This window comes from Falco rusticolus, chromosome 12 (assembly GCF_015220075.1).
Source record: "Falco rusticolus isolate bFalRus1 chromosome 12, bFalRus1.pri, whole genome shotgun sequence".
Taxonomy (NCBI): Eukaryota; Metazoa; Chordata; class Aves; order Falconiformes; family Falconidae; genus Falco; species Falco rusticolus.
In genome coordinates this window covers 14,819,233-14,842,894 of record NC_051198.1, presented here as the reverse complement: position 1 = coordinate 14,842,894, position 23,662 = coordinate 14,819,233, and the positions used below count along the sequence as shown (strand labels likewise).

The 23,662-nt window shown below is 45.0% G+C and overlaps 1 protein-coding gene across 4 annotated transcripts in view; it reads right to left on the bottom strand.

Moving 5' to 3' along the window:
• Positions 1-4,902: 4,902 nt before the first annotated feature.
• Positions 4,903-23,662, bottom strand: part of DAAM2 (dishevelled associated activator of morphogenesis 2) — a 206,246-nt gene continuing 187,486 nt past the window's right edge. For all 4 annotated transcript variants that reach the window (XM_037405734.1, XM_037405735.1, XM_037405732.1 and 1 more), the window contains 3 exons: positions 21,502-21,633; positions 13,158-13,328; positions 4,903-11,179 (listed from right to left, as the gene is read on the bottom strand). In XM_037405734.1, the coding sequence (XP_037261631.1) occupies positions 10,964-11,179; positions 13,158-13,328; positions 21,502-21,633 (519 nt within the window). In that variant the 3' untranslated portion in view covers positions 4,903-10,963. The remainder of the gene's footprint in view (positions 11,180-13,157; positions 13,329-21,501; positions 21,634-23,662) is intronic.

Genomic DNA, 23,662 nt, shown 5'->3' with positions numbered 1-23,662 from the left:
TACTGCCACGGGTAAAGGGCACCAGCTCTTGGCAACAGAAAGAACTTGTGAGGGCGCAAGAGGGAGGTGAACAGGGCTCAGATGTTGAAGGGAGCCAGGAGCAGAAGCAATGGGTAGTTTACAGAACAGGGCATGGCTCTGAAAAGCTATTTTCCTGCTTGGGAGCCCAAAAGGAAGGAAAACCCTGGCTTGAATAACCTTGGGGGTTAACCAGCTCCTTCTACAAAGTAAGAGCAGATCCAGTCTGTGCTACCCAAGGAAACGTGCGTGCCCAGTTATAATCCCTTACTGTGAGCCCAAGGGTGGGTGAGCAGTAGGCTGGCTCCTAGTTCTGCCCCTGAAAACACCTCGTGACTCTGCAGGGGCCAAGACGAGAGTCTCCATCATGCCCAAAGGCCATCGCACACAAAGAGCAGCCAGCAAGGCATGGCCTGTCAGGCCTGCTCAGTGTCACAAGGAACATTCAGCAGCAAAAAGATGCTTTATAGAGCACCATTTCTTATCTCTTGAATCCTGTGACCACCTAACCTTCTTGGAGGTGGGTGCTGGGGAATCCATCTTTGTTCTTTCACAGCATTGCCACAATGCCATAACCAAATGAAATATAGCTTAAGTATTAAGTAGAAGAAAAATGACTATTTTGTTTGCTTCCTTGTGTAGGCAACAGAGCATGCAAGAGCTTTTGATCTTTTCTCCCTTCCTCAGCCACTGTCCACAGACCACCTTCCAATACCTTTACAGGCCACTGGCTTTCCAGGAACCACAAATTACAAAACACTGGCAGAGTATGATAATCAGAGCATGAGCTATGGGCTCACCACAGGCACAGTACTCAGGTTGTCTCTCATGGGGCATCCAGACCAATTCTTACGATACTCCTAATATTTTAGAGGATGATAAAACACGAGCTTTGTCCCTGCAGACCCACTGGCAAGGCAAATCCTTTACTTACAAAAACAAACAAGTAACCAGCATCCCTATTTCCCAAGTCCCTTGGACCCTATTATCTCAAGAAGTCTAACAATGACCGTTCCCCTGGCCCCCCAGTCTTTTAAAAGCTCCACAAGGAACATGATGAGAAGGGAGCCCTCCTCTCTGCAGGGACAGGCAGCAACACCACGTAGTTCATAACACACTCGGCTCTCTGCCTGCCCCACAGGGAGGGGTGTGCAGGGCTAACGTGAGCCCTGCTGCCCAGATCCCTGCAGCCTCCGCATGACTTCTTGTGCTTCCCCTGGTTAGCAGCTGCCTCAGCCGTGGGTGGAACTACTCTGGGTAGCTGTTTCCATTGTAACTCCATGAAGGGCGAGGATGGCAAAGGTCTTGCTATAGCATGACAGACCCAACCACTATTGGTCATAGACATTTCAGCCAGACAAAAGCTTATTTCCACATCTTGCACTGTGCAATAAATTATGAAACCCTTTCCCCTATTGCCCCGCGTCCATTTTCTGGTTAGTTTTTTTAGCTAATATAATTAGAGACACGTTCTTCTTTCACAAGCACTGCAGGGAATTGGCTTAACACCATTGTGCCCCCCATCTAAAAGAAGGTGGGCGAAGAACACTTCCTGGGTTCCCATATTAAACTAATCACAGCATTTCAGACCCCTCTGGCCCCCCAGAGTTCAATTCTGTCATGGTAGGAAAGATGCAGCAGTTCTGTCAAAGCCAGCCTTCAGCTCACTGCAAACCTTCCAACTCACACAAAGATCCTCCGAGACCAAGCAGAAAGAAATATTGGCTTGGAGGGAGAGAGGCAGCAGCACAATTACTTGCTCATTTTAAATTCCACCATTTAAAAATAAGGGGGGGGGGGGGGGGGGGGGGGGGAGGGGAGGGGGAGAGGAGAAAGAAAAAAATAAAGGCGGTGTGTGTGGTGGAGTCTACAGATACTAGTAGCTACCTAACATGGCATTGCTAATAAGAGGCTGGTATGTTGATCGCACAAATGAGGGCATACACCAGCAAACGAGTCCTGCTCAGCCATGTATCTTCTAAGCTCCAGCCCTGCACAGATATGTGGCAGGCAGCAGCTTACCTGGAGGATGGACTGCAGAGGCTGGGGATGAGACCAGGCATTGAGGTGCCCCATTCCCCTGGACAGGCTGGCTGCTAGGGGATATCTGGCACCCCTTTTTCTCACCCCAAATAACCACTTGCAGCAGGAAACCCCAGGAACCTTCCCATCCCATGACTGGTTTCCTTAGCCCACGCACTGGGAGCTGCCTGCAGCTCTCACTCCCACATGCAACCCAGAGGTCCCTGTCTCACCCCCAGCCAGCATCCAGCCCAGAGGCAGTAAATGAGCTGGAATACCTCAATATATTTGTTACGTTTTTCATGCTTTGATTATAGCTGGAAAGGTTGGGGTTTTTTTGCAACTTCTCCTCATTAATTAAACATAGAAAGGAAGAGGGGAGCTCAGCTTTGGGAAAAGAGGACAAATACTTAAAAATCAAAGGTTAGCCCTTTGAAAGAATCCTAGTTGCATTTCCTTTCAAAGACACTTTAGTTATTAAAAAAAAAAGAAAAAAGCAACAGCAAAAACATAATTTGCCAGGAAACAAACCAAAAGATTAAAAGCAGGTACTCCAATCTGATGCCCTACCCTGGTTTATTTCTCCTCTGCTTCATTCCCTCATCAAGGCACATCTGAACCAGGCACTTTGCTTTCTTAAGGCATCCTTACATCATCATCTTGCATGGAAATTCAGCCTGCCAGGCTGGTGTTTGTACAGACCAACAGATCTCCAAAATCAGATAAAAAGGAAAATTTTAAGAGAGTAACATGGCTCCACAAGCAGCATCACCCTCATTACCCTCCCCTAAGCAATCTGTACTGGGGGGGGCGGGGGGGTAATGAAAAATAATAATAAAAAAAAAGGACCCTACTTCCTGTTGAGGTCTTACCAAAATGTCTTAACTATGTCTCAGCTATGTCCCAGAGAAAGCAGCAAGAAGCCCATTAGCTACAGAAACATCAAAAAAACAAAATCCAGTGCAAAAATGTTGAAAAAAAATTGGCCTTAAAGGGTGGAAAGTCTTTATTTTCTTGCCCAGCAGTAGAAATCTGTTCACAAGAGGCCAAGCAGGTTTCTCACAGAAAGCTCCATGTCTGCTATGGCAGAGATAAACATCATCTTTGTTTAAACAAAAGCCAGAAGGTTAAAGGAAGGGAGAACCAATGAGTAATAGACCCTCAGCTCTTCCCAGCAAGGGTTCCCTTTACTGTCATCCTCACTCCCAGTCACTCAGAGCAACAAAACCCCAACACTAGTTTTGCTCAGAAAGAGCTGTGGGGCACTTACCTTGCTTCTGTGCAGCAATGAGGACAGGGAAGTCGCCAAACAGGAAGACAGAAGGAGGCTTCTGTGCTGGACCCATCCTGCAGGGCAGGACACCAGCCCCTGGCTGTGTGCTCCAACCCAGGTCAAAATATTAAAGAAAGACAAATCTTCTTGTTAGAATTCAGGTCTCCTCTCATTGTTCAAAGCAGACAGCGTTCAAATGGGTTTCACCTCTAACAAGAGGAAAAGCAATGGTCTGGCCCCCTCTGCTAAAAGCCAGCTGCTAGAGAAGTCAGGGAGGTCCCCATACTTTCACTCTGCCACTCATGCAACGCATGGATTTCAGAAATATCCCTTTGCTTCTGCCCTTACCTCTGCAAAGCAAGAACATCTTAGCCAGACTTTTAGCAAAGAGATGAAATCAGGGAAACTGAGAGTCCTTTCAACAGGTATAAACCAAGAACCTTCCCACACAGCACTCAAACTCCCATGTGCTGCCTGTTTGTTCTCAGCCTGTGCAAACAATTATCCCCTGATTACTTTTGCTCGTTTCCCCAGCCCTTCCCACCTGAGAGCCACAACCAACAGCTGGGGCTTTGTTTGGGGTCCCTGGGAACCCATGTGCTGCAGGAATGTGCTGCACAGCCAGCAAAGCTCCTATTCAAAGCTGGGCATGAGCTTCTCAGGAGCTCACAGTGAAAACATCACCTTTTGATAGGCTGGAGATAAACACAAAATGTTGTGGCTTAAGGATAAATTTTGTCAGGAGGCTATTTCCGTTAACAGAGACAGGGAGATCCATGCATAAATGAAACAGCTGCACACATTGTGTCTAAGATGAAAAAAAGGTTCTGCCCCTGAGCTCCAAGGAATTCCTCAGCACAACCCTCAATTCAGCCACAAATTAGCCCTAGCCCTTGTGTGCCTCCTGCTCACCCTGCTGTTCCGTATCTAGCTTCTCTCCCGTCTCCCCTCCCACATCCCTGAAGGCTTCACTCCTGATGTTGGCTTTCCTGGCTTATTTTCAGCTGGCCTTACTTAACTCCTTCCTTTGAAGCAATCCTTTCCTGCCCCCTCCTCCTCTGAGTCACGCTCTTGCTGTCAGGATGTTGCTCAGTTTAAGTAAGCGAGCTTATGGCCATGGCCCTGCACTCCCTTCCTCTCTTGGACTAGTTATGTTCAGACATGGATTATGAAGTCTTAGGTAGTAGGTCATCTCTTTTTTTTTTTTTTTTTTTTTTTTTAACCTTTAAGTGAATCTCTGTGTTCCCGGTGTTTTTCTGCAAAAGCAATGAAAAAGTGCTTTACTCACGGTCTTTTTAAAAGGTCCCTTAGATATGGTAACCTGGTGGCTCCATGATTAGCTTTTTACCATTGCGAGCTGTGGGGAGGATGCACTTGTGTTCCATCCTGTTGCTTGTTCCTCCAGAACAAACTGTGAATTTTGTCAGCAGCTCTGCAGCAACTGTATCACATGAAGAGCTGCATGCTCTTCACCAAAGAGTAAGACCCAGATCTTAGCATAAAGGTGCACCCAGACTCCAACTCACCTTCAAGACTTCCCAGTAAAATGCACAGAAAATGCAACTACAAAGAAATTTACTGAGACGCAGTGGGGGCAATATATCTTTAATTTTTTTTGCTTTTGTTTTTTAGTATTACAGTATATTCTTATAAAAAGATACAGGTAAAAAGGACACTACAGGATTTGTACATTTAATTCACTTATAGTCTTAAACTGACTAAGAAATGAGGATACGCCAAGGCATTACAGCAGCACACAACTTCCCGCTTCCATAAGCAGCACTGTACTTTCTAGCTTGGCGTGCAGGGGCACCTCCCAAGGTGACCTGCGAGTTTCAAGCTGAGCAGGCTTCCAGGGGAGGGGAATGACTGAAGATGGGGATGGTTTGGTGTTGAGCGCAGAGGAGCTCAGGTACCTGACATCCCTTTACAATTCTCCTAAAAACTGCGAAGGTCTTCAAAGAGCCTGTTTAAAGGAAGCATGAAGCGGGGGAAATGGCTCATCACAGAGGCTTTTCTAGATTGCTTGGGTGAGAGCTCCTAGTGGCAGACAGCTGAGAGGACCAAGCCCTTTGCAAGCTCTGTGCAACATCTTGTAAACAGAGGAAACTGCCTCAAGGAGAGTGTTGATCCAGATGCTACTTTGAATTATGCTGGTGTAAACCCAGAGCAACTTGTACTGGTTACAGTGGATCTATTCTACATTACCACCCATAACAGAAGACTGTTTTGGAAGCATCCAGACTCTCTTTTGAAACAAGGCGCCAAACCACCATGCTAGACTAACAGCATCCTTCTCAGCAGGCACAGCGAGCAAAATTGGGCCAACCTCAGGGGATGCTGGTCATCAAAACTACTGCTTAGAGTAGTAGATATATATATATATATATATGTATATAATTTCTGTATTTTCAGCTGGTCAAATTGTGTTAACTCGGGTTGCCCTCTTCACCTTTGATAACAGAAACTGAGGTGGCCAAGGGAGGCTACCTGTTTGGATGGCAGGCAACCGGAAATCTCCTGTGTCAAGTGCAGAAGCCAGGGAGCCATGGCCAAACACCTGGTGATCGCTAGAGTTTCCACAGGTAGAAAACTAACCAGTAGAAAGATGTTGGGTTTGTGTTTTGTTTTTTTTTTCCCCTGGATAATCTATAGAGAAGGAGTGGAGGAGGAAAGGGGGAAAGTAGAGGAGATCCTTCTTCCTTGGGCTTGAAGATAGGAAGGAATATTAGCTCTGAGGGAGGAGAACTGTCCCAGATTGTCCCACCAGCATGTTAACTCTGGTGAGAAGTTACAGGGCTTGAACCACTTTTGCCCATCTATCCAAGTTTCTCTGGCATTACGGACAGAATTTGTGTGGAAGGGTGAAGTTGGAACGAGAAACTGCACAGCTTAACTCTTCCCAATCTTTTCACTGTGATTCATGACGAGAAATAAACAGGTTTTACAGAAAATATATTAAAATATATTTAATATAAACCTGCATCAGTTCACCACATGCTTTCAAATGCATGCTTTCCCAGAGCCAGGATCACCAGGGACAGAGTGATTATGGCAAAAGGAAAGGGTTTTTTCTTCCCTCCCTTCCCACACCAAGACTGCTCAGATGCATCCCCTTGCCTAGCTCAGCTTGCTGCACAATAGCCAAGCCAGCTGTCTAGCCGGTGTAATGCCCTGGCACGGTCTCAATAGTCTTTGCTGTAATGCAGTGTATACATACAAACATAGCAAACTAAAATAAGGCAAAATAAATAGAGGTGTCAGATTTACAGGTTCCCCTTAGAGATTCCTAAAACCTTTTTTTTTTTTAAAAAAAATCATATAACCCCCAAAAAAACAAACAAACAAAAAAATCCCAAACAACCAACCCAGAAACAAAACTGCATATATCATGTACATCATCAACTGTACAACTGATCTCCTTTCCCCTCACGGAAACTCCTGACACAAGCTTCTCCCATGCAACCCAGCTCAGAGTGTGAGCTTTCCTAAAGAAGAGGAAAGATTCAGCCAGAGGGGCTTACAGTTATGGAAACACCTGCCCCACAGTCTCCCACCAGGGCCCCTCACAATTCCTTTCCCTTCCTCAGACATTGTGAACACGTTACGAAAATGCTTCTGAAGGATGCCCAGGTCGTCTCCCTAGTGGGGAGTCTCACACCCCTGAACACTAGTCCTACTTCAGCTCTTGCAGGGAACGGGTCCCCAGACAGTAGCTGTGCTGCAGGGCATGGAAGGGCCTTGCTCCCCTGAAGTCACTTTACCTTGTAGCATTTCCAGAGACTTATGACCCATTGAGAAGAGTGACCCAGATCAAAGGCAGTGGGAGGGGGAGGGAGTTCTTCAGTCTTTTCCGGAATCATCCTAATGCAACCTGCTTAAGAACAATGCTGAGACACAGAGGTGAGTGAGCACTGGACCTCTAGGGACAAAGTCTGCAGACTTAGAGAGTACCTCCTCTTCTAGGTGTGAAGAACTTAATCATAAAGTTAGCAGTGACTACATTTCTGCAGGAAGCAGAACAAGCCCTCTATTATTACCTTCTTTCTCACATCTCCTCCTCCACTTATTTCTAAAGACAGAGTGATTTCACATAAAATGCTGGTGCTAAACACAGGTACAAGGACATCAGCAGACCCCAGCTCTTCTCCAGCTCTCAGTGCAATGAAGAGCTTATGCCTCAACGTTGTATCTCATGACTGCTTGCTATACCTGCTCAGGCTCTGCTGGCACTAGAGGACAAGAAATAAGATTTTAATTTCTCCTTCAGCACTCAGCAACTCCACCACAACTGCTGATGAAGAACAGAGCATAGATGCACTGACAGTACCCAAGAGATGAGAAGAAAGGACAAATTTGGCTTCAGCAAGAATCTGATGCCAGGCCCTAGAGCCAATTTTTTTCCTTATCTTCTGTGTGGCTAGCCTCATCTCGTGCAGTAGACCTATTAATGGACCTCTCTGCTTGTCACCACTTACATGAAATCACTTCTTGCCTCAGTGTATAACTGAGCTTTTCCAAAACCCTCTTTATGAACACTCACCACGGAGTCAGGAGCCAGGGGGTACTGTCCATCATGCTGAACAGAACACCATCACAGATTCAAAACAGGAGTCTGGGGCACTGGAGTGCTGAGAAAGTTGAGCTGCAATGAATCAGGGGCATAACTCTGAGCTTTCTGTCTGTCCCAGTAAGTATCCCACAGCTGATCTGCAGGAGTTGTGCAATCATTATTTGTGTATGAGTCAAGGAGGTGGCAAAATTACAGCAGCTTTCTTTGACTCTGTCAGTGTGGCTGGAGCACTGCATACTATCGTACAGGATCTCTTTAAATCAGGGCTCAGCTGTGTACACAGATGGACAGAGGGCTTACCACTCTCTCTGCTTTTGCTACATTTGTGGCCTGGCAAAGTGACTTCAGTTTCAAAAAGCACAGCACAAACCTGGTTTGACAAATACCAGGACAGGGGGGGGATGGGGGTGCGGGGGGGATGCTGTATTTATATTGAAGGGGTTTGCCCTGAGGTGTTTCTTCTCTGACAGCACTGCCATGCTGACAGTCTGCCTTATCAAACAAGTACCTGGGGAGCAAGCAAGCAGCCGTAAATTGGACAGAGCCATGAGTCACATCACCTTGCACCAGGGCTGACCTTGGCATTACACCTGAATTTCTGGGTGAGTCCTAAACCCAGGGAGAACAAAGAGAGGAAAAAATCTACAATGTTCTAATCCCTAAAAGCATCATCTTTGGAATTCAGGGATTATCCAAATCTAAACTCACCTGTATACCAATTTGGCACATATTACCACCTCTCATATGGCTTACATGGCATAGGTTATATGGCATGCTTTAAAACAAGACAAACAAAAAGGGCTGGGATATAGCATGTCTACTTCAGGGAGCAGCAAGGAGCTTGTTAATATAATTTACAAGAGACATTTCTAAAAATCCATTTTGTAATTTAAAATAAAAATGCTTAAAAAAGTGAGAGTTTTTCTTAAACTTTCAAAACCCTTTATGAAATACAGTCTTTCTTCTACAAGGTGCTTGTGTCCACTGCAGTGGGCATTGCTGTTAATAGCTAATCCCAGAAGGGGAGCGGGATAGTAAGGGAGGAGAATGCACCCAGCTCTTGTAAGATACCAGCTCTTTACGATGAGTATTATTCAGAGGCGCGGCAGTCTGGAATGTCGTAAATAGGGAAATTCTGGGGTGGGAGACTCAAAATTCAGTAAACAATGAAACATTAGAGTTTAACAATTCTGACTTTTTTTGCTTCTTTCCATAGTTTACATAATTATTTTACTCTCAAAATGTTCAGAAAACCACCACAGTTTGCTTCTCCAATATCGGTTAGTATGTAATACTGATCAGGCAGCGTGCATGGCAGAGGAAATTCTGTTCTGCAGACTTGGTGCAGAGCCTGAGGTTAAGTCACATTCAGAGAAAGATCAAACCAAATGATTAAAGTGACAAATAGAGCTTTTTTTCACTTCCCTGGGTTTCCTTGATGTTTTGTGCTGTTGACTGCTGATGCATAGGTGGATCCTTCTTCTCAAATGTTCCCTCTTTTCTTCCTGTCTAGGGAGGAGGAATCTATCACCATTTCTTTCTACTCCTCTTTTCCTTCTCCAGGGAAGATAATAAAAAAGAAAGACAAGGTTCAAAAAAAAAAGAAAAAAAGAAAAAAAAAAAGAAAAAAGAAAAGCCCATGACTGCCCACAGAATCCAATCAGTTTCCTAGAACCTTGAAGACATACAGAATTCAGGCCTCTTCTTGGGGTTCTTTGCTTTTTCACTGTGTGATTCATACATGTAGCTTAAATACAAATACTTTTTTTTTTTTTTTCTCTTATGGATTAACCCCTCTCCAAAGCCTCCTTGGCTTATACATTTCTGTGTTGTCCTGGAAAAATTCTCAGTTTTCATTATAGGATCCTCTGTGGCTTCATCCCAAGTGATCCCTTCAAAATGAAAAAAGGCTGTGGGCTCCAAGGCTCTCTTTTGACACCATTCGTATCTTACTGAGTTATGCGATTCCCCTAGGTAAGATTGGGGGGTGTGCAGTGAAGGTCAGCCTGTTAGACAGAAAGACCAGTTCATGCCAACAGCAATCACAGCTAGCATGAAGTGGAAAAGAAGTCTTATTTCTTGCAGCCAGCGACCCTGTTTGCTTTTTGCTACTTGTGACCTGCAAATGATACTAGGGAACTCCTGATTTCCATTGGGCTGCACTACAAAATCTTGCACAAACAGGTAAGAAATGTTCTGCTGTTTCCCTCCCAGCCTCCAGCAACAACAACAGGCTCCGCCGTTATATGCCTGTAACCCCAACCTGGCAGCGGCTCAGTTTTCTAAAGAAAAGCCAGAGCTTCTTTCCTAGAAGATGCATTTCATAGCTTCAAGGCTCAACCATCAACACATTCCGAAAAATCGCTTCTAGAAAAGCAGAATCCAAAAGACTTTTGCAAAGTACTTTATGTTGATCCTGATTCCTGAATTTCAGTTTGTTCCAGAACCTGATTACTTGCTTCTGAGCATCACTTGCTTTGAACAGTGTAGGTCACACAAAAATGCTACACAGAACATGAGACCAAAATAATTTCTCAGGTACTAATCAATGGCTTATAAAATCCAATTCTGGAAGGCAATTGGAAACCTCAAGAACCACATCTTGACAAGCCCCTGAAGGCCAGCCTGGATCTTGAAGGAGTGACAGGTGTTTACAGAAGCTCTGAAACTAGCCTTGCTTGTTATCAGCAAGATGGAGATCGTGATTGGTTTTTACTTTGGCACACAGAAAATCATCTTTCTCCAGCTGTGAGGCAGTCTGCAAGGCCCAAGTACTTTCTGTCATCACCACGAGGCCTTTGATGACACAATAAACTCCCAGAAGCAAATCTGTCAGCTCTGCATGGCCCAGTCAGAGGCCCTGCTGGCTCCACAGAGGCACTTTTATAATGGTTCAAATTAGGAACACAGAAGAGGGATGAGAGGAAAGCTGATCATGGAAAGGTAATATCTCTAGCCATGGACCAAAGAAATCCTTTGGGGCAGCTGTCAGCCAGGCACCATCGCACACATTCATCTTCCTTGTTTTGTACTTTTTCATCACCTTCTTTGGGTTGATTTTTTTCTTCCTCTTGTAATTAATAATTTAGCTTTGTCACCACCCGCTCCCGGCTTGTCTCTAAGCCTTGGTTTCCCGAACGCTTGCGGTTACGCTTCAGCTTGGATAAGTCTTTGTCAAAGACTTCACCCGACCTTAGTGCCGACACCAGGTCATCAAACTCCCCACTCTCTTCAGAGATGCTTCCAGCTTTTGCTTTCTTTTGTCGCCTCTCTTTTTCCCTCTGCTCTTTTAGCTGTGGAGAAAGACACAGAGGTTTAGGATTAACTAACCGAGATGCCAGACACTAGGTACACTGCTAAGAACCAGCTAAGATCCATCAGTACAGTTTAGGGGAAAAAAAGAGGTCAGGAGCTTATCCCCAAGGCCATCACCTGTGTCAAGAGCAACAGGCGACCTCGCTGGGTTTCCCTTCCTCTGCACAGGCAAGCAGAGAGCAGGAGAGATGAGGAATGAGTAGCATCGTGTTTGCCTCACAAAGCACTACCACCCTGGCACAAAGAGGACATATGGGATCAGTCTATGCTGCTGCTGTTTTGCACTAATTTTATAGTAAGATGGTGCCAGCAAAGTAGCCATGTCAAATGACAGTCTACAAGTGATGCTGGCATAGGTAATTACCCAGCTTCTGGGACCAGGCTTGCAGTGACCTTAGTGTGTTAGCACCTACTATGCTGACAGTACCTAACCTAGTGAGTTTCAGGTTAGTTTGGATGTGTTTATACAAACCGCAGTCACAAATATAGTCATGAACAGCTTTGCACTTGGGGCATAGCTAGCTAAACTGACAGGCAGAAAGGCAGCAGTCCAACAGGAGGAAAAGGAGACAGGAAAAACCCCAGAAAGCACTATAACATAAAGCCACAAGCTGAACATATTAGAGAATAAAAATTATGTGAGATATCAAAACATCAACAGAAACCCTATTCACAAAACAGCTCATGTTTGGATGGAGGCAGCGTGTTGCAGCGATGGGAAGAGGAAGGCACACTGCCTCGACTCTGGAAAGATAAACTGGTTATAAATGCAAAGAGCCTTGAAACAAAACTGCTGATTTTACTAATCACTGGATAGGTCCACCTGTCAATGTGATGCCCTCAGTCTCCCTAGGGTGGCTCCAAGGAGCTCGGTTATCCTCCTCCACTGCTCTACTCCAAGGTGAGTGGAAATGGCAAGCGATGGATGTGGCTGTCGGGAAACAGGCCACTCACTCTGTGTGCTAGCTCTGTGTTGCAGGAAGAGTGGTTCCATAAACAAACTGCACCTCTCTCACAGTGTATTAGGCTACGAAACCATCCTAGTGCTTTAACAGCAACTCCTGCACTTTCCAGGCTAGCCGAGAGGAAACTTGAGCCTAGGTCCTGGCATTTTATCCCTGTGCCCAACAGTAAGGCTGCTAGATCCTGGTGTTTTACCTCTCCTCTTCTGAAGGGCACAGGCTGGTGCTTTTGGCACAGCAAACATTTAAAGCAGCAACTCCCCACAGCGGGGCCTGGGGCCATGGCGGCAGCTGGGGTTAAAGCACCGGCGGGGGGGGAAGGAGGCAGGGGACTGCTGAGCTGTTCTCAGGCCTCAGGAAGGGCTGAGGTTAGAGGGGGAGGCTGGTTCACACGAACCCCTGGGGACACACATGTCTGTCTCCCAGCAGCAAAACCAATGATGCACAAAAGCTCTCTCACCGCATCAAGGCCAGGCGCAGCCCCAGCAATCCAGGCATTAAGGCTGGCCAGAGAGAAGTACTGCCAACGTGGGCTGCAGTAGGTGCCAGGGCATTCACCGTGTCAGGCGACAGGCATGCAGGAGGTGATGGTGGAGTCAGAGCGGAAGGGGACCAGCTGGCAGGACGGGGAGAGATCCAGCTCCCAGAGCTTTTGCACAGAGCTTCAGTCTGAAAGCGGGATAGCCCAGCACTGGGCAGGGGCAGCAGCATCCTGCAAAGTGCCAGTGCACAACAGGCAGGGCTAGATTTGGTATCTGAATCCAAAAGAGGGTAATTTAGGAGCCAAACAGTATGCCCTTGAGAGCTGACAGGACAGCCAGCAGGAAAATGTCATCATTTGTGAAGAGAATGATGCCAAAGAGGGGTGGCAGGGAGAAGAACATAAAACAGCGACAGTGACAGGACAGGAGTGTTGGAATTGGCTCTCAACCTTTCTCTCTCGAGACAAGAAAAGGCAATAGAAGGAAAAACCTTCCTGTGCCCAGGTCCTCACCATGGCCTCCATGCGTGCCCTGCGCTCCTCTTCTTCCTTTTTCTTCCTCATATTCTCCAGATCTTGCTTGGCCTCTGCAAATGACTGCAAGAAAGTATCGAAGATGCCAAAAAATTCATCTGGCTGCATCTTCCCCTCGCTCTCTCCAAAATGCTTCAGTGCCTTGGCATACTGTCAAGGGGGCAGAAAACACAAGAGCAACAATTAGGCAGGCAGTTTGGTGAAGACAGCGAGGAAAGCTTATGAGTAACCACACATGTAATCCAATATCCTCTGAGCATTCATGTGGTGAGAGGAGAAACTACCCCCAGCAACAGAAGTGCTTCTCCTTAAGGCAGGTGCCTCTGTCCCTGAAGAATCTGTTCTCCTGGATATCCTTTGGGCAACACAGGGCAACTGTGCTAGAGAGCACTAGTTGTCCACTTACACAAAAAACCCCCCACGTTCAGTGCCTGAGGGTGATGGAGTAATTTCAGAGAATGACCGCCTGGCCACATCTCAGCTACAGCTGTGACCTAGCTGAGGAAGTAAGTAGCCTTAGTCCATCCTAACTACCAAACAAGTAGTTTTAGCCCATCCTTTCACCTTCCACCTTCCCCTCAAATCCACTTTTAAAATGGCTGGAGTTAGAGGGTGTTTTTTGCAATAGCATTACAGTCTGTCCTCTCGGAAACCTTTTGCCATGTCATCCATCACACTGGAGTTTTCTGAGTCAGGATGTTGCCTGGGAGAGAGGAGACTATGGACAGACATGGCATGAGAGAGGGGCAAGGAAAGCAGCCAGGGCTCCTGGGTAGACTTAAAAGAGAGTGAATACATCACAAGTGGCTTTTATTTTAAAAAGCAAATGTTGAGGCTGCAGGATGCATGCAGAGGCAGCCAACTGGCGGGACTTCAGTCACAGGGTAGTCCTGATTGGGATATGGTAAATGCACAGCAACCCCTGGCTTTTGGACATCAGTCCTGCAGTAGTAGTTGTACTCTCTTCCTTGCTCTCTCACACTCACAAGCACTCCTTTGTACTCATCAAAATGCACTCAAATACATGCATATATAGTTGTCAACAGCATGTACGCACGTGTCCCCTAAATCCTGTATAAGTATGCACATCCAAAAGCTGTATCATTGCCCAGCCACCTTCACTCACACATCTCTGTATTGCAACAGGCAGCACCAGCAACACATTCCAGGCAGCGCTGGTGCCCTCATGAGCAGCTCCCCTAGCAATCCCTGCTTGCACTTTAACACACCATCACTGAGCAGCAGAGCATCCTTACAGACCTCAGTATTTACCAAAGCAAACCCAGGCTCTCCCAGGCTATGGACTGCCATCAGACTCTCGTCTGTGTGTATTCAGCTCCTTAACGCAGCCCAACTTCCCTTTCCTTATGTGGGTGCTCTTGCAGAATGGAAAAGACAGTAAGAACGGTTCAGGCTCCAGTCCCAAGCACAAAATGAGTTTGGAAGCAGGACTTATAAATCCTCTGGCCCTGTACCAGGTAAAGCATAAACAAGATCTCCCAGTCAACTGCAGGGGGAAGAAATCTCCAAGGAAAGCAGCTTCCTTCTGGCACAGCCTGAGATATTCTGCATCTCCCCTCCTCTGCTTTCCCTGCCAGGCCCACAGAGCAGTTTGAAGCAATAGCTTCTTTTTTCTTCAAAAGGGCTGCATTCTCAGCCAGAAACAAACAAAGAAACCCAAAGTATCTGGGGGGAAAAAAACAACTGTTGGAAGAAATGCAAGTTCCTTTGAGCTACCAAACATGGCAGGAGTTGAAGGAAGCACCACAGCAGCAAGTCATGGAGGGACTTCAGAGTACAGAAACAGCAACAGATTATTCTCTGGTTTAACTCCTTTTCTGTGAAACCTCTGAAGACACATATATACGCACACTGATTTCCTCTCCCCACCCCTCTCTGCATGTACGTATTTTCTCTGTATATAATGTACACATAGACTTCTTGAATATTAGGAAAGTGCAGCAGCCTCACAATAATCCATACTGACAAGCATAAGCTTTTCAGCAGAGAGAATAGAGGCTGTCAATATCGCAGAGGGAGATGAAGCACCTCCATGCTCTATATTTTCTTAGCTTGCCTGCTCCAGCATGCCAATCAGCCAGGGGAGCAGGAACGTCAGAGAAGGGTTTCAGCACAGGCATTGCCACTGTCGCTTGAGCACTCATTGCTCACAGATGTGCTACCTGGAATCTCTTCCCACTTAACTTGTGGTTAACTCCTATGAAAATGGTAAATAAGGTGCAAATTAAAAGCAATAACTAGAGCTGCTAGCTAAAAGGAAGGCTTGTCCACCTCCTGCGAAGCCTGAGTCCAGGGGCAGCCCACAGGAGATGGCCACTGTACCTAGCCGTGCATGGCCTCCGTCCTCTGCGTTCCTCCAGTGCCCAGCAAAGGTGAGCGAGGGGGCGCACAGCTGGTTCGAGCCCATGAATGCCCATAGGGGTTTCCCAGCCTCTCACAGGGCCTGGGGGTTGAAAAGGAGGGGGTCTTTGCCTGGGGCTTTTGGATCCTCCATACATGGAAGTCTCCATTAGAGGGTGGTGTTGTCTGCAAATGTTCTCCACATGGCCTGTCACCCAATTACCAGCACCAGCTAGTTCTTGTCAACACTAGCAGAGGGGGCTTTTGCCACTGCCTCCCCACCACCATTCAGAGGAGGAAGAGTGTTGTTGTGCTGGAAAGACCCAGCAGCCTGGGAGCCTTCCGGAGACACTCATGAGAATAAGGTGTTGCGGTCTCTAAGCAGCAGCAAGGAGGGGGCAGTGAACAGGCCCGTCTTTGCTGCCCTGTGACATGGCTTAGTAGGTCACGCTTACTGTAAAGCAGTGAAAGATGAAAGCAAAAATCTGTGAGTTAGAGGTACTAAAATAACTACAAAAAAAGAAATCTGCAGTTCACTGAAGTAAACATTTCTCTTGTCTCTACGCCCCTCCGGGAAAAAGCTGACTGAGCAGAGGAAGGCAAGTCAGGAGATCCAGTCTCTGCTGCAGCTCTGCCCATGATGTGGCTTGGGAACTCATGCTCCCTTTCTGAGCCGTCCTTTTCTCCATTTCTAGAGACAGAAAGTGTTGCCCCGCTAATCTGATATAGGAAACAGCAAAAAAAAGTTGCTCACATCTCTAGGGCACTACGTCAATTCAGTGCACTATTGTAAAGAAAGCCACACTGGCTTTTCACTGTTTAAAACTGCAACAGACCTCTCTGTTTTTAGTACTTCTGTTTCCCTAGCTCTGGTCTCTGCAATCACGTGTGCTTTTTCAAAGCACCAGTGCCGGGATGAGGGGCAGCAACAAACTGCTGGAGGCAGCTTCCCCAACCCTGGTACGAAGCCCTACCATGCCTACAGTGGCTAAAATCACACTGTCTGCCTTGCTCAGGGCGTAAAAGGCAGTATGGCACAGTACCGAGGTGCTCTGGAACCCCTGCCCCCTCTTCTGCCTCTCTGCTGCAGGACCTGTGTCATCCTGTACAAATCACTCAACTGCTCCATGGGCAGATTCTTTGCCAAAGAGTACCTGCTCTCGTGCACAACTGTGAAATCTGTAGCTAAGTCCTCGTACGTGCAAAACCCTTCCCCAAATTTTGTGATGTGTTGTAATACTGCGTAACAGGAGCCGAAACTTGCTTATTCTTGAAGTCATTTGGGGACAGACGACATAGGCAAAAGCAAGATGATGGAAAACTGTGTTCCAGCAGGTTTTCCACTGTAATACAGGATGGTATCATCTTTTTTTTCATTAAAAAATTCATTTCCACCCAATAAGGGCCCCCAAGCTCCATGATATAACAGGCGATTGAGTTCAGTGCCAGCGCTGCTCCTCTGCCAAATTTCCACTGAATTCATCCTCTTGCCAAAGCAAATCGTTTAGACAGTTGTTTATTTTAAAAAGCCATTTTAGCAAGGAGAGGGAAAGCGGGACAGCAGCACACACACTCTCTGCTGTACTTGCCAACGAAATGCTAAACAGTGGCAGAGGAGCTCTGGAAACGGCAGGAATAGGACTCTATGAGGAGGAGGAAAAACAGCCATGGTAAAAATTTCCTGCTGTCTGCCATTGCGGGAGAAGCCAATGCACGAATGAATTATAACATGTAGCCATGCAACACGAACTGTCTTCCCCCAGAGAAGTAATCTTGAGTTTGCTTGTTATGAAGGCTCCAACCCACACTGGAGGCAATTCAAATAAATGTCTGTTCTTTTATGGGACAGATTGAGATCCAGTTAATGGAAAGAGCCCAGCCAATTTCAGGCAGGCTGGGCCCAGCTCTCCTTGCACCTATATGCTCTTAAAGGACTCTCCCAGAGAGTGACTTTGGCAGCCCCCAACATTGAGATACAGGTGCTATAAAACATTTTCGATACGTCAGATACCAACCTGCCTGAAGCATCTGCAGTTCTAAGTGCTGTGGCGACAGCTATGTAATTTATATTAGCAAGGGCTGTTGCTGACAGCAGTCTGTGGTGCCAGTCTCATGCCCTTTGTAACACACCTTGTCTGACTTCCTCAGTCTCCATCCTGCTCCATTCTTATTTTGTTAGCCCCAGTGGCTGACAGAAAATACTAGTCCCCCACGATGAATGACTGAGGCGCAACAGCTTGTAAATGGCACTTGGACTACAGCATTTCTGTGTGCTTCAGAGCATTCTGCCGTGTAATGGACTCTTTTCTTAAATGGATTTTGGCTCTCACTGTCCTGCGGTTCTTCGTTCTCAAAACAGTACTGTATGTGCTAAGCTTATTAAATGCACATGCAGAATCTGAACTCCTTTCTCCATGATGACAACGGCTGCTTTGAGAGGAGCTGTCACGAGAAAGACTGGGGATGGACACTTTTCCTACCTGCCTCATCAGCCTTGCCCAGGCAGTGGCCTCCACTGTGCTCTATAGGGAGGCTTAACTGTGATATTCATCATAGCACATGGCAATACCTGACTAAGCAGACTGTGTTCTTCTGGGAAACATCCAAAACATTTTTTAAAAAGGTCTGTTATAAACCAAGCACAAATAGAACCAATTACAAAGCAGTCTAAGTGATCTAGTTCATACCTGTCAACATTTAAGTATGTTGTAAGGCTTCATATAGGGTGCATGTCACTTTTTCAAATAGGACAATAAAACTTCATACCATGGGAGGTCACTGTTCCTCTGCCTGGGCATTTTCATTGCTTCCCCACAGACACACCGGGAAACATTCCAAACAAAATTCAAACCCATTCTGTTCCTTCTGTTGTAAAAAAGTCAGGTTTTCATCTGTTCAAGCATGTAAAAAGTGGTTGAGGATTCCAGGGCAGGAATTTCACTTTCTCCTGCCCCACCTCCCAGGTTATGGGAAATGGCAGAAAACATTATCCCTTGATCTAATCTATATATTCCTTATAAAGTGTCATTGAAAGTGAGAAAAACACAAAAAGAACCAAGAACCAGCTGTGCTAGGGAGCCTGTTTAAAGAGCTGGTCTAAGGGTCTAAGTTTTCCATCAGCTTCTTAACGAAGCCATCTGTTTACGGCATGAAGATAAGCACAGTTAGCAGGGCGTCCCCTGCAACATGGATGCCTGCATCTGACAACCTGGCCCTTTAAAATTTAAAATATCACTTCCTCCCTATGGCCGCTAACTGTAAATGGTCCTGTTTAAGTAAAAAAGGCCAAAAAAAGTACTGCACAGGACGGTGTAAAATATCCTCTACCAAGAAGGTCAGCACCACACCTTGGTAATTGATTGTTTCCATAACTAAAAGGAATAAAGAAATCTTTTGCTAATACTAAAGACATTAAAAAAAAATTAAAATAAACTTCCCAGGTTTGAAATGATAAGTTGTATTGTTTTAAATCCCAGCTGAGAAAACATGGCTCTGATTAACTCATGGCAATCAATTAGCTACATCTATATTTAGAAGGATGTCCAACTCCAGCTGTTAAAACTAGGGCTTCATTATTATTAATAAATCTGTGAACCAGACCAATTCTTTCTGGGCTCACTAGGATATTTTTAAAAGCCCTTCATCTCCCACTACCTTTTTTTTCCACTTGCTTTGCTCTAAGAAATCAAAAAAGAACAGAATAATCAGATGTCTTGGTCCCTCTCTTCCTTTAATTGGCTAGTTATAGTAAGTTTCCATGGTAAGAAATAAGTTTGTGAATCAACAAGCACAGAGAGCCCATTGAGGTTGGAAGATGTTATAGGCTTCGCAAAGCACATCTGGTTTGTTGAAAATTTCCAGCTTTCTTCTTCCTTTTCTTCTTCTTTAAGAAAAATGAGGGAAAAGAGGAAGAAGAGAGGGGAAAAACAATATGAGGCAAACATGAGAAATAGCTCAACATTGGTAAGGACAGACAGTTCCCTTTTAGGAGTCCAAAAGCAGCTTTTTGCCAGTGGGAGAACCAAAGCCATAGGTTGAGCAGAAGCTGGAAAGGCATGTGTTCAAACATAGAAAGGGTGTGTGAGGAGAAGGTAGAGAAACGTTTCCTAAGCATGTTATAGTCATTAAAATAAAATATCTCTTCATGTCAAGTGCTTTATGTTGGCTATGTCTAAAAAAGTGTGCAACAACTTCCAGACATATTGGTCTGTCTGTAGGGAGATTCTCTGGTTATTCTTAAAGCAAAAGAACAACATTTTTCCTGCAAGTGCCTGACCAAGAAAAGCTGCGTTGCTGTGCTGGACATGTACCACTTGCTGGTTTTTAACCCACAACTGACCTTGTAAAGAATCTGCACTGGGTTTTTGTCCTAGCATGCCAAAAGAAAGGACCACCACCATCTATAACACCAAACCAAAAGCGGGCAGTCTAAGCCAAGGACAGAGTGAATTTGCTTCCAGAAATGTGCACCTAACTATAATGGAGTTGAAAAATGTACCCAGTCATAAAACAGAAGCCCCCAAACCATAGAAAACTGAGCTTTTCTCAGTAAATTTAGTGGAGGCATGGAATGTAAAACACCGGTTTTGTGATTATAAAGCCAGTAAGGTGTGAATATTATTATGTTGGAATGGTTTGAATCTTCTCAAGCAACATGACAACAATAAAAAAATTAGGCACGTTATTCTCCACAAAATTTCCTTACAACATTGACAAGTGTTAGACTGCCCAGCTTTGCCTTCTGAGTGCTGTAATAACTGCTGCCCCACTGGCATTTACCAGGGCACCTAGCTCTGGGTGACAGCCAGTAGCTCCTGCTGTTCGCAGCTGCAAGTCGGTACTACCAAATTATCTCCACAGCAAGGAAATGCTTTTCGATTACAGAATGACATTACCGTGGAGTGACTGGATGAGTAAGGAGTCTTACCGTTCAGATACTCAGCCTGTATTTTGCTTATCCTTCAAAATCTAAGGCCTACCAATCCAACAGCACAGGTTTCATTAATAATACAATAGGTCCCTTAATGCTACAAGGACTGACACCAGTGGTCGAAACAATTCAATCCAAAAGAAATCACCCATTTGCTTTATAAAGCCAAGCTCTTTTAACATGCCAGCCAACAAGGGCAGATTTGCCATTATGTCTCATTTACTTTAGAACTTGCTCTTCTCTAAACATTTTCATATGCTTATGATCTTTTCATATAAATTCTTCCTCATTCAGATGAGAGAGGAATATGTGCCAGACTCCAATCATCAGCAAAGAACAAGCACCTCCTTAGTTGTACAAATCTGGTAATGGAGATGCAGACAGTGAAAGAACTAAATGATCGCAGCAGCACCTGAAGAGTAACATGCACACGATGCTGGCAGTGTAAAAAGGATCCAAGAACATCAGACAAACCACGCACGTTTGGGATTCCTATCCTTGCAATGCAATACAAGCAGTAACAGGAAAACATAACTGGAAAAGATCAGGTATTCAGGGTTACCAAACTACTCATTTTGCATATTCAAAGGAAAGAAATGAAGCACAAATTCCCCAGCTGAATGAGCAGAATGGGATGAAGTCAGAAGCAGAAGGTAAAATATATGAGGTCACTATCAGTAACCGCCAAAGGACCTCTTTTTGAGAGATTGCTTAAAAAGGCAGTCCCTTCAATATTACGGCAGTGTGGTGTCCTGCTACAGATGTTGCCATTACAATTCTATGCCAAACATGGGTAATGTTAAGGAAGATTCGCAAGAAGTGTGCTAGAGCACTGAACCTTATTTAATCCTGAAATATATTCTAAATGGCTATAGACCAGATTAGGAAAAGTAAGAAACTTCAGCCTAACCCACTTTCAGTGTCTATTATAGTTTTCACTACAGTTTCAGCATCTGAAATTGCTGCTTCCACTTTGATTCAAGCTTTTGACTGAGACAGTGAAACCCCAAACACTTCAAAAGGTGTTCTTACCTTGTCTCTAGCTTCGTTGAGAAGGTCTTCTAACTCCGAGAAGCTGAAACTGGCCACAGTGATGAAATCGCTCATGACAGGAACGAACCTGTCCCCTGATTCCCGCATGCGTCTCTTTTGATAATCCAGTTCCTGAAAAGGAAGAAGTAAGAGATACAGACAGACAAGCATCAATGATACCTCACTGACAAGGAAGGGAGCAGGGAAGCCCATCTGTTTAATTCAGTGCAGAGCTCTCCTCCCACTCTGCACACATTCATCCAGAGCTGTAACTCAAAAACCACTTTTTCATTAAGTCAAAGGTTTTGCCTTTTCAGCATGAGCAGGAAGGTTAAGGTGGGATGAAAGAAGGTCTTAGTTATGGTTTGCTTTATCCTCAAGCAACACCTCCAAAGAAAGCCATCAACATGCTGAATTTCTACAGCAACTTTATAATTTAAGCATTCAGTATATGAAGTGCTGCTTTTTATTTTTCCTATGCAAAATGACAAATAATAGAGAACTCAGATTGTGTAGCAAGTGGATTTGGAATTTTTTATACTGAATTTCCTTCCATCTTCTCTTTCCATGGTGACTCAAAAGGGAAATGTGTACATGTGTGAACAGTCTATAGAATTCCTAGCTCTGGATCTCCCCTTTAGTTCTCTGAAAAGCATTTAGGTGGGCAGCAAAAAGACATTCAAAATTGTTTCTCCCACTGAAGAACAAGCAGAGAATGTCAGGTGCAACATTTGCTAGCATCATGCTGACCAGTAACCATTAACTTGGATGTCGTAAAAGTCACAGTTATAAACTAAGGCTATTGGCGATAAGATTTATGGGGGAAAGAAAAACCAAAAGAAAGAAAGAAAACCATAGGAAACTAAGCTTTACTTGTCTACTACCTACAGAAAAGGAAAAAAAAATGTTTGAGATTAATTCTTTCTGGCTCATGTTTTCTAGTTTTAAGCCAAGATTACCAATGCTATCTCTTCCCTTACTCTATTCACCATGTTTGTGGCATGGAAAGAGCTACAGAGTTCCTCAGAATGACCAAGTTACAGTAAGACTGACAGTCTCCCATCCCTGTGCTTGGCTTGTGTGCTGCTGACAGTCTCATGGGAATAATGAAATCATAATCTGGGCTTCATCTTTATTCTCAGCTGAATAATCAGTAGGAATGATAAAACCTTACTTTCTCTGTAGGGAAAGCAGCATGAAACAGTAGGTCAAGTTGCAATCTGACCCTCTGTTCCCTTTGGAAAAAAATATTTTGTGCTGGCTACAGCTCCAGTTACATGCATGTTTGATGCTCTCTGTTACTGGTCATCAAAATACTGGCTCACAGAGCCAATTGGGGAGGTTTATACGCATCTATGTTGAGAAACTCCTTGGGACTTGCTCAACAGCACTGCTGAATGCAAAAGAATTACTTTGGCCATCAACAAAATAAAATCAGATGCGATATATCTTCTGGTCTGACGTGAGTTGGAAAGACAACGTAATCACTACAAGGAAAGACCACAAGGCAGAAAAGGGGCAGGAAAAGCAATAAGCAGATGGCCAGAGACAAGTCCACATTAAAGAAGTGCTACTTCCCCTGCTTTATATCCAGTGGTTTTCCTAACACATCACAAGGGACGGTCCCAGCAGCACTGCTCAGTTACATCACTGTGCAATGAACTGTCTCTGTGTTACAATCACTATGAATAGGACCGTACAAGTACAAGAGAAGTCATTTCACATGCTTCTAGAATTATGCACTGTTTTTTCAGCCACTCTTTCCCATTCAAATTTTTAAGTTAATTCTAGCTGAAAGTTGCTCTACCCCCTGCTTCCCTGCTTCCCCAAGCAGGTGAGTATAACAATTCTGTCATCTTACTCACTGTTGAAAGCTATGGCATTTGGGACTGCTATTGGAGAGCAATTTTTTCAAAGTAAAATTAAGATGAGATGGTCTGCCCTTCAATTTCAAATTCAGTCCTTCCCCGCAGAATAATTCTTCAAAGAAAAGAAAAAATATAAAAAATAAAAGCCACACATGTTACCAGCATGACTATGTAATCAGCCCCAGAGCAATGCCAGAGAATAAGAAATTCTTCTGTATCTTCTGGAAATGGCCTGTACAAATGATAACAGCACAGCAGCAGAAACTAGCACTGCCCCTGGCAGGCTGGGCTGC